Below are 15,167 nucleotides of genomic sequence, written 5' to 3'. Positions count from 1 at the left end.
TTATTATTATTTGACCATGCTGGCCATTTATGAACATTTGAACATCTTGGCCATGTTCTGTTATAATCTCCACCCGGCACAGCCAGAAGAGGACTGGCCACCCCTCATAGCCTGGTTCTTCTCTAGGTTTCTTCCTAGGTTTTGGCCTTTCTAGGGAGTTTTTCCTAGCCACCGTGCTTCTACACCTGCATTGCTTGCTGTTTGGGGTTTTAGGCTGGGTTTCTGTGCAGCACTTTGAGATATCAGCTGATGTAAGAAGGGCTATATAAATTAATTTAATTTAATTTGATGACATGTAACATAACGTTACACTCCTGGCTTCATGGTAGAGGAGCTAATACTGCCTCAAGTGTCTGCTCTTCCCGTGAGAGTGACCCAGGGCCTTCAGTTTGAATTGAATTAGATAAGCCATTGGGACATGGCAACATCCAAAATATTATCTTTTTAATTTTGGGGGGGTTACATGCTTACATGTGTGCTCATGAAATGATTCTGGCATGCAAACAAGTTGTAGGAGAGCTTGTAAAGTTAAAACTGAATAAACAATGCCTTTGTGTTTTGACATTTACGATTAAAGTCATTGGCTAGTGATTTTGAAGATGTTTTTTCTTGTAGCATTTAGATGCAATCAGACAGTTTGATAATCAGCTGTTTGATCATTTCTGGCCAAACACTAACCTGGTTTACTTCATCCTTTATACAATCAATAGCTGTATCAGGTTCTTTGTGATCTCAGTTGTGAATAAAGAGTTGTCTCAGTCCTGGCAACTGGAGAGGTAGTGGAGTCTGGTGTTTGGAAACTGTCAGAAATGTTTAAGTTAGAATCAATCCTGTCTTTGATAGGGAGCCAGTGCTGTTGTAGGTGTGATATGGGTCCAGGATTGGGGATTTGGCTCAGCTCTGAGCTGGAGCTCTGGGCTGGAGTTCTGAACCAACTTAAGTGTGTGCAGGGATCTGGAACTAATGACACAGAATAGTGGTAACAGTTAGTTCTGTCAGCTTGTCACAAAGGTGTGTATCCGTTTTCCTTCATCAGGTTGGGTAAGGGGCAAACTCTGGCAATGGAAAAAGGAGACCATCTCAATGTTCTTGATGTGACACTCAGATGAGAGAGTGGGGTCAAAGGTAACACCAAGGTTTCAGGCCTGGGGGCAGGGAGAGACCGTGACACCCTCAATCATGTTGAAATCACCCAGCTTTTCCAGCACACACTTTTTACCAGTGGTGGAAAAAGTACCCAATTGTCATACTTGAGTAAAAGTAAAGACACATTAATAGAAAATGACTCAAGTAGAATTGAAAGTCAACCAGTAAAATACTACTTCAGTAAAAGTCTAAAAGTATTTGGTTTTAAATATACTTAAGTATCAAAAGTAACTGTAATTGCTAAAATATACTTATGGATCAAAAGTATAAATCATTTCAAATTCCTTATATTAAGGAAACCAGACGACACTAAAGCATTTGTGTTTAGTGAGTCCGCCAGATCAGATGCAGTAGGGATAACCAGGGATTTTCTCTTTAAGTGCTTGAATTGGACAATTTTCCTGTTTTTCTAAGCATTCAAAATGTAACAAGTACTTTTGGGTGTCAGGGGAAATAAATGGAGTAGAAAGTACATTATTTGCTTTTGGAATGTAGTGAATGAAGTAAAAGTTGTCAAAAATATAAATAGCAAAGTAGATACCCCTAAAAACTACTTAAGTAGTACTTTAAAGTATTTTTTCTTAAGTACTTTACACCACTGCTTTTTACTCTTTGGCTTTGAGAAGTTGGCTTGCATCCATGATTTGATGTTGAGCAGACAGATTTGATTGTGATGGGTGGGCAGAGGACATAGAGATGTGATATCAACATAGAGTACCAGTCAAAAGTTTGGACACACCTACTCATTCAAGGGGTTTTCTTTATTTTTACTATTTTCTACATTGTAGAATAATAGTGAAAACAACAAAACTATGAAATAAAACATGGAATCATGTAGTAACCAAACAAGTGTTAAAACAAATCAAAATATATTTTTGATTTTAGATTCTTTAGAGTCACCACCCTTTGCCTTGATGACAGCTTTGCACACTCTTGGCATTCTCTCAACCAGCTTCACCTGGAATGCTTTTCCAACAGTCTTGAAGGAGTTCCCACATATGCTGAGCACTTGTTTGCTGCTTTTCCTTCACTCTGCGGTCCAACTCATCCCAAACCATCTCAATTGGGTTGAGGTCGGATGATTGTGGATGCCAGGTCATCTGATGCAGCACTCCATCACTCTCCTTCTTGGTCAAATAGCCCTTACACAGCCTGGAGGTGTGTTGGGTCATTGTCCTGTTGAAAAACAAATGATAGTCCCACTAAGCGCAAACCAGATGGGATGGCGTATCGCTGCAGAATGCTGTGGTAGCCATGCTGGTTAAGTGTGCCTTGAATTCTAAATAAATCAAATCAAATGTTATTTGTCACATGCGCTGAATACAACAGGTGTAGACCCTACAGTGAAATGCTTACTTACAAGCCCTTAACCAACAATGTAGTTTTAAGAAAATACCTAAAAATAAAAAAAAGTAGGAGATAAGAATAACAAATAATTAAAGAGCAGCAGTAAATAACAATAGCGGGGCTAAATACAGCGGGTACTGGTACAGAGTCAATGTGCGGGGGCACCGGTGTCAAGGTAATTGAGGTAATATGTACATGTAGGTAGAGTTATTAAAGTGACTATGCATAGATCACCAGCAAAGCACCCCCATACCATCACACCTCCTCCTCCATGCTTCCCGGTGGGAGCTACACATGCAGAGATCATCTACTCTGCGTCTCACAAAGACACGGCAGTTGGACCCAAAAATCTCAAATGTGGCCTCATCAGACCAAAGGACAGATTTCCACTGGTTTAATGTCCATTGCTCGTGTTTCTTGGACCAAGCAAGTCTCTTCTTCTTATTGGTGTCCTTTAGTAGTGGTTTCTTTGCAGCAATTTGACCATGAAGGCCTGATTCATGCAGTCTGAACAGTTGATGTTGAGATGTGTCTTTTACTTGAACTCTGTGAAGCATTTATTTGGGCTGGAATTTCTGAGGCTGGTAACTCTAATGAACGTATCCTCTGCAGCAGAGGTAACTCTGGGTCTTCCTTTCCTGTGGCAGTCCTCATGAGAGCCAGTTTCATCATAGCGCTTTCAAAGTTCTTTAAATGTTCCACATTGACTAACCTTCATGTTTTAAAGTAATGATGGGCTGTTGTTTCTCTTTGCTTATTTGTGCTGTTTTTGCCATAATATGGACTTAGTCTTTTACCAAATAAGGCTATCTTCTGTCTTCCACCCCTGCCATGTCACAATACAACTGATTGGCTCAAACGCATTAAGAAGGAAAGAAATTCCACAAATTAACTTTTAACAAGGCACACGTGTTAATTGAAATGCATTCCAGGTGACTACTCTTCAAAGGGGGAGACAAACTCAAACTGTTACAGACCTATATCTATCCTACCCTGCCTTTTAAGGTCTTTGAAAGCCAAGTTAACAAACAGATCACCGATCATTTCGAATCCCACCGTACCTTCTCCGCTATGCAATCTGGCTTCCAAGCTGGTCATGGGTGCATCTCAGCCATGCTCAAGGTCCTAAACAATATCATAAACGCCATCGATATAAGACAATACTGTGCAGCCGTATTCATCGACCTGGCCAAGGCTTTGGACTCTGTCAATCACCACATTCTTATTGGCAGACTCAACAGCCTTGGTTTCTCAAATGACTGCCTCGCCTGGTTCACCAACTACTTCTCAGACAGAGTTCAGTGTGTCAAATCGGAGGACCTGTTGTCCGGACCTCTGGCAGTCTCTATGGGGTACCACAGGGTTCAATTCTCGGGCCGACTCTTTTCTCTGTGTACATCAATGTTGTCGCTCTTGCTGCTGGTGATTCTGACGACACCATTCTGTATACTTCTGGCCCTTCTTTGGACACTGTGTTAACAAACCTCCAGATGAGCTTCAATGCCATACAACTCTCCTTCCGTGGCCTCCAACTGCTCTTAAATGCAAGTAAAACTAAATGCATGCTCTTCAACCTATCGCTGCCCGCCCGTCCAGCATCACTACTCTGGACGGTTCTGACTTAGAATATGTGAACAACTACAAATACCTAGGTGTCTGGTTAGACTGTAAACTCTCCTTCTAGACTCACATTAAGCATCTCCAATCCAAAATTAAATCTAGAATCGGCTTCCTATTTCGCAACAAAGCAGCCTTCACTCATGCTGCCAAGCATACCCTCATAAAACTGACTATCCTACCGATCCTTGACTTTGGCGATGTCACTTACAAAATAGCCACCACACTCTACTCAGCAAATTGGATGCAGTCTATCACAGTGCCATCCATTTTGACACCAAAGCCCCATATACTACCCACCACTGCGACTTGTATGTTCTCGTTGGCTGGCCCTCGCTTCGTATTCGTCGCCAAACCCACTGGCTCTAGGTCATCTATAAGTCTTTGCTAGGTAAAGCCCCGCCTTATCTCAGCTCACTGGTCACCATAGCGGCACCCACCCGTAGCACGCGCTCCAGCAGGTATATTTCACTGGTCACCCCCAAAACCAATTCCTCTTTGGCCGCCTTTCCTTACAGTTCTCTGCTTCTAATGACTGGAACAAATTGCAAAAACCACTGAAGCTGGAGACTCATATCTCCCTCACTAACTTTAAGCATCAGCTGTCAGAGCAGCTTACAGATCATTGCACCTGTACATAGCCCATCTGTAAATAGCCCACCCAACTACCTCATCCCCATATTTATTTTTTTCCTTCTCCTTTGCACCCCAGTATCTCTACTTGCACATTCATCTTCTGCACATCTATCACTCCAGTGTTTAATTGCTAAATTGCAATTATTTTGCCACTATGGACTATGTATTGCCTTACCTCCCTAATCGTACCTCATTTGCAGATACTGTATATAGACTTTTCTATTGTGTTATTGACTGTATGTTTGTTTATTCCATGTGTAATTCTGTGTTGTTTGTGTCGCACTGCTTTGCTTTATCTTGGCCAGGTCGCAGTTGTAAATGAGAACTTGTTCTCAACTGGCCTACCTGGTTAAATAAAGGTGAAATTAAAAATACATTTTAAAAACTACCTCATGAAGCTGGTTGAGAGAAGGCCAAGAGTGTGAAAAGCTGTCATCAAGGCAACGGGTGGCTACTTTGAAGAATCTCAAGTATAAAATATATTTAGATTTGTTTAACACTTTTCGGGTTACTACATGATTCCATGTGTGTTCTTTCATAGTTTTGATGTCTTCACTATTATTCTACAGTGTAGAAAATTGTAAAAAATAAAAACCCTGGAATGTGTAGGTGAATCCAAACTTTTGACTGGTACTGTAGATATCTGTGTTGTTGTTACGGTGGAAGTTAAAACCAAAGCCAGGGAGGATGTGACCAGGGTGAGCAGGCACATAGAGGCAGAGGGGACTGTAGATTAGAACACCCTGAATGACAGTACTGTAACTAGTTCAGCCAGACACACATCCCCATGAAGGGAAATTATATATTTCCAATTGGATCAATTAGGAGCTAAACCAGATAGTGATTTGATCTGTCAGAGTGAAAAATGTGAGTATGTGCTTTTCAAATGGAACAGCAAGTCTCACAACCCTGTGAGTGTGATTGCCCACCCCTCTTTACATTGGTGAACCCATCCATCTGTTACACCTACAGGGGGAGAAACATAGTACCCATTCTGAATGGGCCTTGTTTGAAATGCAACAGCAGCATCTAGTGACTGAATGAATAACTACATTATATTCAGGAGGCTCCTGCAAAGAGTATTTTTGCAAAGTATTTTTGTAACACACACTCACACGTACCTAATAATTTAATTCAGACTCCTATTGGCTATTTAAATTCAGCAGAATTTCTAATACTAAGGCAAATTAACAGAACATGTATGACTTGGGTTGGCATTATGAGTTGAGGGTTGAAGGGCACCCCTAACATGATCAGTGAAAACAGAAATGATTACCAGACTTATTAAGAAAGTACTATTTATTAAAGGTTAATATCACGACAACATGCACAATACAAAGATTGGTGACATTGTCCTATCCTGAAGACCTCGTTTAAATAAATAGTTTGAAGAATATAGCCTTCAGTTGAAATAGTTAGTATATCAAAAGAAGATTACAAATGTGTAAAGACCACAGCCCAACAATTGTCTTTTCTTGTATGCCTTCACTCCCTCGCGTCACAGTTTGAGAAATGGAGCGAGGAAAACATAATACCACTGTTACAGGAGTCTGTAGCCTCGCTCCAGCTAATGTTAAATGTGAGATACAATTATCAAAGCAATCCAGTTGTAAGTGCCCCATCCTCCCATAAATTGTCAAATGTCATTAACATTTAAGAAACCCTGTGGATGAGGGTCATTTCTCACCTATCAAGGCACAATGCCTCGTCTTCCTTCAAGGCTGCCAATTAATCATGTCAGTAATGTTTGCATATGAACATATTTGAGAGAACATTTTTCCAAATCCAGGGTCCAGATAGCCTCAAATAGTGTTTAAGGCATATAGAAACCATCAACATAAACAGCTGAATACAAGCACTTAAAACCACCTGAGTGGTTGCTGGTCCTAGTCTAGTCAATTTGACCGTAAATCTAAGTATTGTAAATCTAGTTGAAGAATAAACATGTCTGGACAATGCCTAGCTACTCTGATCTGTATGAGGCAAATCACACTCAAATGTTGTGTCTCCAGAATTCTCACTAAAAATATATCTTGTTGTATTTGTTTAAACAATACACTACCACATAGGTTACATCATGACACAACTGCACTTTCAAACACGGTGCATCTGCGTGGCAAGATTTAAACAAGTAGGGAGCAATGATTACCACCTCTGTGTATAATTAACAGATGCACTAGAATAACCATCCTTCTCTGCAAACCTGACACGTTAGCTTTCTTTGGGGTAACGCCTTTGTTGATTCATTTTAGTAAAACATTTAAAGCATGGTCTGCAGAGTATGATTAGAGTGGGGAGTTCAGTTGAAGTGCTGTGTAGCTAAACTCCTCTCTAGGGAACAGAAAGACAGTAGACGTTGTGGTTTCTTTTCAGTTACATCAGATAAACACATTTTTCTTCTGTGGGTAGCAGAGCCTAACTCCTGATCCCATGCAGGCGAGTAAAATGAGATTGTGGTGTGTGTATGCACACTGCATGTAACAAAGGAAAATATCTAGCATTTCATCGGCCTACACTTTGAACACCAGCTGCTAAATACCCAATCTGGTGTTTTTTTGTGGTCAAGGAAAAACAATACCAGGCAGTTAGTTCATTGTTGGGTTTCCTTTGCCTCCACCCTTCCCACAGTAGTGAAATCCCTGAGTGCTTGCCCTCAGCGCTCATAAAGGCACAAAGAGGCCCCTCACAGGTACTATGGCTGGGGTAGGGGAGGAGTCACGTCAGGTGTGCTGTCCATCATCATCCTGCCATATCTATACCGGCAATTATTCACTGGGCTCATCCATAATAATCACCAGTTTTGACAGGAGTACACCCACCAGTGAATGTCCTAGTGGGGTTGTGGGAGCACAGACCTGAAGGGAGAGGATTAACCTCGGCCAGTAACCGGTCTTATCTGAGCACTAGGCGAGAACAGAGATAGTGTATCTTCTTCCCTCGTACTCCTGCCTGGGTGGAATACTTCACTGATAGACTGACTGCACTGAGGAATTAAACTTATTTTCGACTGATGAGAACTTGGTCCTCAACGCAACACCAGGTTTGCCTTGCAAACTTCTTTGTTAATGTTATAGCTTCAAGAGCGCTTCCAGTAATTACAACATTTTCAAATCGGAAAATGTTGCCTAAGGAAATGTTGCTATTGTTTGTCTTTTCATTGGAATTTTACACTTCATATAAGACTACAGTGCTTTACACTAATGTAAATTGGCAAATTGATTGTAATGGTCACAACATCGTATACTCGAGGGAGAAGAGAAAAAAAACAGTACTTCCCAGCTTGCCGTTCCAGAAGAACTTCGCAAGAATATTGAATACAAAATGAGAGCTGGATTAAACTAGAGGTAGCTACATTATAATGACATCCTTAAGAGTTGCATTACTACTTTGTAATCAAACAAGCTACCAATCTAGTTTACACCTGGCCCTGAATAGTTCCCTTAAGACAAAGCTTTCCTCCAGTTGATTAGCTTGTTTTGTTGCATGTGTACAATATATCAGAAGTACATTGTCTTACTAACAGAGCAAAGCAAAAGAGTAAGTCTGCAGATTTCAGATTAATACATTGTAGAGAAGGGGAAACTTCGCATCACTGCAGTAAACCTATGTGCATTAACACTGCTCTAACTTATCTACTTCATTCAATACCCCACTTAAGGCCTCTGCTGTCTACTTTGCAGCCCCTTTGCTAGGCAGCTCAATTACCGGTGTTCAGTCAATAATTATGTATGTTGAAGAAGCCCACACTGGTTGGGGACTCCTTGACTGTGACAGTGACAAGGTTGGCAGTGACGTCAGTAACAAACACATGCTCGATCAGGCTGTGAGTGGGCTTCCAGTCCTGGCCGGTCTGGACTGAGATGGACAAGTCCTGACTGTTACTTGGGTAGGGAGAATCATGGTCAGAGTCTGAGGTGCTCTCCTCACCGGTGCTCATCTCACTCAGGAGGACCTTGGACTGCTTGCCACTGTCTTTGGAGGCAGATCTCTCCCGCTTGCCCAGGATGTCTCTGGCCTCTGCGGAGGGGTTCTGGACAATGCTCTTCTCAACCCTCCCTTGGGCCCTTGTTGTAGTCAGCCTCTCAGGCCTCTCTGCCGTGACACCCACTTCACTGGTCTCCTCAGCTTTGACCTTATCAACTCCAGGATGGTTCTTTCTGGGCTGTTGTCCACCAGGCGTGACAGGACTCTGTACAGGATTTTTCTCTTGACCATACTGACCAACGGTGTCTTTCCGTGCTGGGTTGGCGGTGCTTCGCAGGTTGGACACTGGCACGGTGCCATTGCCTGGAGTACCGTTGCCCGGTGTTGATTTGTTCACACTCTGCAGGTTTAGTGCCTGAAGGCTTGCAGCTTGGTTGGCAGGGCCTTTAGGAGTGGACAAGGGGGCAGCAGGTTTGTTATTGGGTACCTGCTGCACTGGTGTTTGCCCAGGGGCATCTGGTTTCTTCTGCCCATTGTGGGAACCCAGCTGTGGCTGAAAAGCTCCTTGCGGGTTGCCATTGCTGGTTGAGAGTTTGGAGTTATGCAAATTCAACGCTGCTACTCCAGGAGATTTGCTTGCAGTCGTTTTTAAGTTCAAACCTGCTCCACTGTCCACTTCAGAGACCGACAGTTTGAAGTCAGAAGCGTGACTCTTGCTCTGGTTGGATCTCTGGTTGAAAGAGAGAGAAGCTGAGGTATTTGACCGGCCTGCAGTGTTCATGGAGTTTTTAGTAGTCCCACCCTGGGCCAGGGAACATCTGCCCTGGACACTCAGAGGGCCTCTGCTGTTCAACCCCATGAAGGTGAAGCTGGCTGGGTGAAAGGGTTTCTTGATTCCACCTCGGAGGTCTGCAGGGGAGTCTTTGGCAACTGTCTTTATGATCTTGCGCTGGCCCTTGTTCTGTTGAATGGCCTTCATTTCTGCAGGCAGTGCTTTCCTGCCTCGCTTCTTCCTCGGGGGCTCCGGCTTGGCCACAACAATCTGTGCTTTCTTCTGAGGGACAGGGTGGAGCTCCCGTGTTCTGGGACCTGGCTTTGCCTTTCTATCGTTGTTATCATCATCGTCGTCATCATCCGATGAGGAGGAAGAGGAAGAAGATGATGATGATGAGCCAGATGAAGATGACGATGACGAAGAGCTGCTTGACTTTGACACTTCAGGCACAGTTTCCTGAAATGAGGAAGAGAGAAGTCATATTACATTATATTTATGACATTTTGGTAGAAAATACTTTTCACTATTTGTAAAGGTCTTGAGGAAAGCATACCACAACTTTTCGAGGTCTCCCCCTCGGCCTTTTCCCTCTCTTGCTGATCAGAATTTCCTTTTCTTGTTCACTGTAAAAACAATATATAGGAAACATTCTTCAGCAGTAGTTATGGTAGAAGTAGAGCAGGAGTCAAGGATACAGAGTGAGCACTTGAGTGTTTTGGAAACCATCTGAGGAGAGGGTATTCTATCACTAAACATATACACTGTGATCCAAGACTTGTAGCCTTCTTCTTGACAGAGACATATGGACGTGTGTTCATGGCGAGACAGAATTTTTTACAAGTAACATCTCGTGAAGTATTGTCTGGTCTTGCAACGCCCAATGCTTGGCAAAAACAAATCAGAGGTTGCAATAAAAATCCCCAGATGCTCATCTGAAAACATTAGATACGCTTTCACTTTTGGAAATTTGGTTCCTGTTTTTGATCCACCCCCTCATTTCCTGCTGTATATGCTTTTAAATCATTGTTATCCTTCTACAAATGTATGTTAGCAAAGGAAAGTATACATTTGAAATTAAATGTTTTCCCTGCTTCAGTTTTAAGATTAACTGGCACTTATGACTCCTTTTATTTTACAAATGCATTATTTTATCCCTTACCAATATAAAATAATGTATTTTTATATCAAATGTATATTGAACAGAACGACCATCAAATAAAACTTGAAGGGTTGGGAAAACCTAAACTCATATCGATGTGTTTACAGCCTGAAAACACAGATTGTATGCCTATCTGTGGGCTCCACATTGGCTTGAATGGGGCACTATTAACCCCTGCTGGAGCATTTCAGAGGGCATTGCTTGGATATAGTGGACAGCTCACTCAGTGAGGTCCTGGGCAAATAGAAACTCACCTCTTGTTAAATGCAGCCAATAATCTTGGGTCAAGGATGTTCGTTTGGGGCTCCCAGCTATTGTGCCTGAAGCAAAAGGAAAATATGTCCATCAAAATACTAAAATCACTTAAAATGTCCATTGCATTACTTCTTGGTAAAAGTTGATGATACAAGTTAGTCAATGCACTGATTGGACCATAGTGTACCACTAATTAAATTTAGGCCTAGTGTAACCTAACCTAGTGACTAGAGACCTAGTATAACCTATACCCTAGTGACTGTGTAGAGATAAGAAGCCTAGTGTATCCTAACATAGTGATTAGAGAAAGGAGGCCTAGTGTAACCTAGTGTAGAGGAGGCATATGCAAAGAGCTGTGAGTGGGAGGGTTAACCACATAGCAAAGGGGGAAGATAAGGAGAGAAGTTTATTTAAAGCCAAGTGTGCAGGATCTGCCGCCTTCACAGGAATCAGAGAATCTCAAGAGGGCCAATACTGAGTTAATGTAGAAAGAGCTCGCAAATTGGCAAGCACATTATAATTTCCACCAGCCACGTCTTACCTGTTTATATCACAACAAGTAAATAACTGACCAAGTCGATGGCGCTGGCAGAATCCGACAGCAATGTGAGGATTTGGGTTAAGAACGGGGTGTGAGTGACAGGCAGAATGCCCATTGATGCTGGGATTAATAGCAACAATGAAACAGAAGGGACAAGGGAAAGGGCAACTGTGACAAGGACACGCTGGCAGCTGGAGCGCTCGAAAGGGGGGAAAGACGGATTTACGAAGATTCTATGTATACTACCGAGTCACGTTAGGCAATAAATAAACGATATAACATTATCATATACATTTAAACAACCATCACAAAAATTAGGCAAGTGTACCAACTGGACACTGTAGTTTGTGGGATGTGTTTGAGACTCGGCATACGTTTCCCAACCCAAACTTCTACCAACTCCTGCTTGTAATTTATTTATCAATAAAGCATATAATATAAAGCTAGATTAATAAACCATTAGTTAGAGCTCCAGTAAGCGAGTGATCAAATATGAGTTTATATAGCCTAGTTTGTGTGGCCTAATTACTGAGAAAATGTCAAATAGACAAACCACAGATATTGGATACGAGAAACCAAAACCCTAAACGATCTGTTTGTTTTGCATAACTAACTAGGTTAATTTCCAAACCTTAAAACCAACAATAATAATAATAATAGTAGTAGGAGGCAAGCGTAAAACCATAATTTCTCGCAGCATGTTTTCGAGCGAATTTAGGGAATGTATGAATCCTTTTACTACAACAGTGAAGTAAAAAGCGACACGTTGTTGTTGTTTTCATTGTTTGAGGCTGCACTCGCAGCTGCAGCACCACTTGTACTTACTTGGATGACCATCCCCTCCACTTTACAAGAAACTCTAACTTCCCCTGCGAAAATAGAGAAGGGAAATGTTACCAAACTGTGGGCAGAAAATATTTTGGGATATGAGAAAATTATATCTTACAACATCTAACCTTTCTTAGTCGTTTGTTCAGGATGCATTCAGCGTCGAAAACCTGTTCTCCTACGGCGCTCAATTCCTCCATGTTCGCTGTTGCCTACTCTAGTATTTTATGAAAAGAATGGAAAAGAGGGCGGAAAGAAAACGCATTCTCGAAGCTTGTCCCTTGGCAGATACCGTCCCTGTAAACGTCACACCTCGACGTGTGACCAATCAAATCGTTTTCACATATTGTGGTCAAAAATGTTCTATTATATTGCCAAGATAATCGAGTGACCGCTCAAGCAATGGAACTACATGTCCTCAAAGATGGAAGGCGGGAGGGAGGAGGCCAGATCAGGTGAGAACATTCTAGCCAATGAAAGGGCAGATACGTGTCTGAACAACAATATAAAGTCGTTTTTTTGTTTTTTGTTTCCGAAATGCCACGTGCGTCCACATATATCAGCGAATTCCTAACAACATAACCATTATGAAACGTATAACAGATCAAATAAGCCTCATGTAACAAATTAGCAATTACATCTGTTGTTGACCACACTCTCTCATTGACCTCCATGCAAAAATGCCTCACTTCGTGGTCTGTTTCGTGGACAGATTTTGGGCGGAGTAAACTCTCTCCCTTCACCTCTTCCTCTCTGTTGTAGTTTATTGAGCGCCACAAAACCTAGCGGTCAAACAGGGAAATGGTTTCAATCATTTTTCCACCATTCATTTTTCCCATAGTGGATTTTAGAAACACTTAAAAATAAGGTCTGGCGTGACGTTTTGATAACCATATAAACTTCTCGGGCAAGGTGACTTTTATAAATATATTCGGCTCTATTTACTCTCAGATTCGAAAATGCTAATTAGCATCATGCAATACTACAAAGCCCTGCAAGCTCCTGCACGTCATCTCTAGCTGACACCTTGTCTAACAGAAGTTTAGCCAATTTATTCATTACTACATTTAGCCAACATTAGATAGTTAATCCCGAGATTCTTACCTTTGCCTCGATTCAGCAGTCTCGTCCAGATCATCATGGCATTTGTAGCTAATTATCATTTCATTTTTGTGGGGTAAATACAGGCGAATGTATTGATAAAAGTCACCTTGTCCAAGAGAGATTTACATGGTTATCAAAATGTCATGCCAGGGTAAGCCTACACAAAACACAGCCCTTATTTTAAGTGTTACTAAAACTACCTATGGGGAAAAAATGAATGGTGGAAAAATGATTGGACCCATTTCCCTGTTTGACCGCTAGGTTTTATGGGTATAATGACTCATACTGTGGTACTCTATTGGATTTTTCCCTGGAAAATATGTTACTTAAAGCCTTGTATGAAAAATAAAACAGTTGCTTATCTTTCCCCCCCATACCCAATACCTTTTCTATTATTTAAAATGGAATGCCTTTAGTCAGGCCTGTTATTTTATTGTAATTGTATTACTCTTCTGGTAATGTTCACTAGCATAATGATGACCTGTAATGATAGTTTGTCATAATTTACAGTATAATTTAAAAAGTTAAAATGCAGATTTTCTATGTAATTTCCTATTAACTTAGATAATTATCTTGTCACGTGTTGTATTTTCACATATTCACAAAATATATCTGTAAGGTCATGTCAAGAAATACAGTACTGTGCAAAAGTTTTAGGCAGGTGTGAAAAAATGCTGTAAAGTAAGAATGCTTTCAAAAATAGACATGTTAATAGATAATATTTATCAATTAACAAAATGCAAAGTGAGTGAACAGAAGAAAAATCTAAATCAAATCCATATTTGGTGTGACAACCCTTTGCCTTCAAAACAGCATAAATTCTTCTAGGTACACTTGCACAAAGTCAGGGATTTTGTAGACATATAGTCAGATGTATTATTAAACAATTATACCAAACAGGTGCTAATGACCATCAATTCAATATGTAGGTTGAAACACAATCATTAACTGAAACAGAAACAGCTGTGTAGGAGGAATAAAACTGGGTGAGGAACAGCCAAGCTCAGCTAACCAGGTGAGATTGCTGAAGACATACACCATGGCAAGACTGAGCACAGCAACAAGACACAAGGTATTTATACTGCATCAGCAAGGTTTCTCCCAGGCAGACATTTCAAGGCAGACAGGGGTTTTCAGATGTGCTGTCCAAACTCTTTTGAAGAACACAAAGAAACGGGCAACGTTGAGGACCGTAGAGGCAGTGGTCAGCCAAGGAAACTTACTGCAGCCGATGAAAAACACATCATGCTTACTTCCCGTCGCAATCGGAAGATATCCAGCAGTGCCATCAGCTCAGAATTGGCAGAAAAGTGGGACCCTAGTGCACCCACCTACTGTCTGGAGAAGTCTGGTCAGAAGTGGCCTTCATGGAAGATTTGCAGCCAAAAAGCCATTCCTCCGACGTGGAAACAAGGCCAAGTGACTCAACTATGCACGAAAACACAGGAACTGGGGTGCAGAAAAATGGCAGCAGGGTTTCTGGACTGAGTCAAAATTTGAAATATTTGGCTGTAGCAGAAGGCAGTTTGTTCGCTGAAGGGCTGGAGAGCGCTACGCAAATGAGTGTCTGCAGGCAACAGTGAAGCATGGTGGAGATTTCTTGCAAGTTTGGAGCTTCATTTCTGCAAATGGAGTTGGATTTGGTCAGAATTAATGGTCTCCTTAATGCTGAGAAGTACAGGCAGATACTTATCCATCATGCAATACCATCAGGGAGGCATCTGATTGGCCCCAAATGTATTCTGCAGCATGACAACGACCCCGAACACACAGTTCTTAACGAATTTCACTATCTTCAGCGTGAAGGAGTCCTGGAAGTGATGGTATGGCCCCCA

The 15,167-nt window shown here is 41.6% G+C and overlaps 1 protein-coding gene across 1 annotated transcript; it reads right to left on the bottom strand.

The window, feature by feature from the left end:
• Positions 1–6,558: 6,558 nt before the first annotated feature.
• Positions 6,559–12,508, bottom strand: cbx2 (chromobox homolog 2 (Drosophila Pc class)). The gene is made up of 5 exons (XM_071400593.1): positions 12,357–12,508; positions 12,226–12,269; positions 10,859–10,924; positions 9,999–10,068; positions 6,559–9,901 (listed from the first exon to the last, which is right to left on the bottom strand). The coding sequence occupies exons 1-5, from the start codon at positions 12,426–12,428 to the stop codon at positions 8,462–8,464; spliced, it is 1,692 nt and encodes a 563-aa protein (XP_071256694.1). The 5' UTR covers positions 12,429–12,508; the 3' UTR covers positions 6,559–8,461.
• Between the last annotated feature and the right edge of the window lie 2,659 nt (positions 12,509–15,167).

The sequence above is a fragment of the Salvelinus alpinus genome, chromosome 1 (genome assembly GCF_045679555.1).
Source record: "Salvelinus alpinus chromosome 1, SLU_Salpinus.1, whole genome shotgun sequence".
Classification (NCBI taxonomy): Eukaryota; Metazoa; Chordata; class Actinopteri; order Salmoniformes; family Salmonidae; genus Salvelinus; species Salvelinus alpinus.
The sequence above is the reverse complement of the archived record's forward strand: the minus strand, read 5'-3'. Positions and strand labels throughout refer to the sequence as shown.

Bases quoted from the DNA above. Each gene is read 5' to 3' on its own strand.
- cbx2 (XM_071400593.1), bottom strand. From the start codon at position 12,428: ATGGAGGAATTGAGCGCCGTAGGAGAACAGGTTTTCGACGCTGAATGC. The intron at 12,270-12,356 runs GTTAGATGTTGT...CTATTTTCGCAG, and splicing joins TGAACAAACGACTAAGAAAG to GGGAAGTTAGAGTTTCTTGT. The intron at 10,069-10,858 runs GTGAGTTTCTAT...TTGTTTTTACAG, and splicing joins TTGGCTGCATTTAACAAGAG to TGAACAAGAAAAGGAAATTC.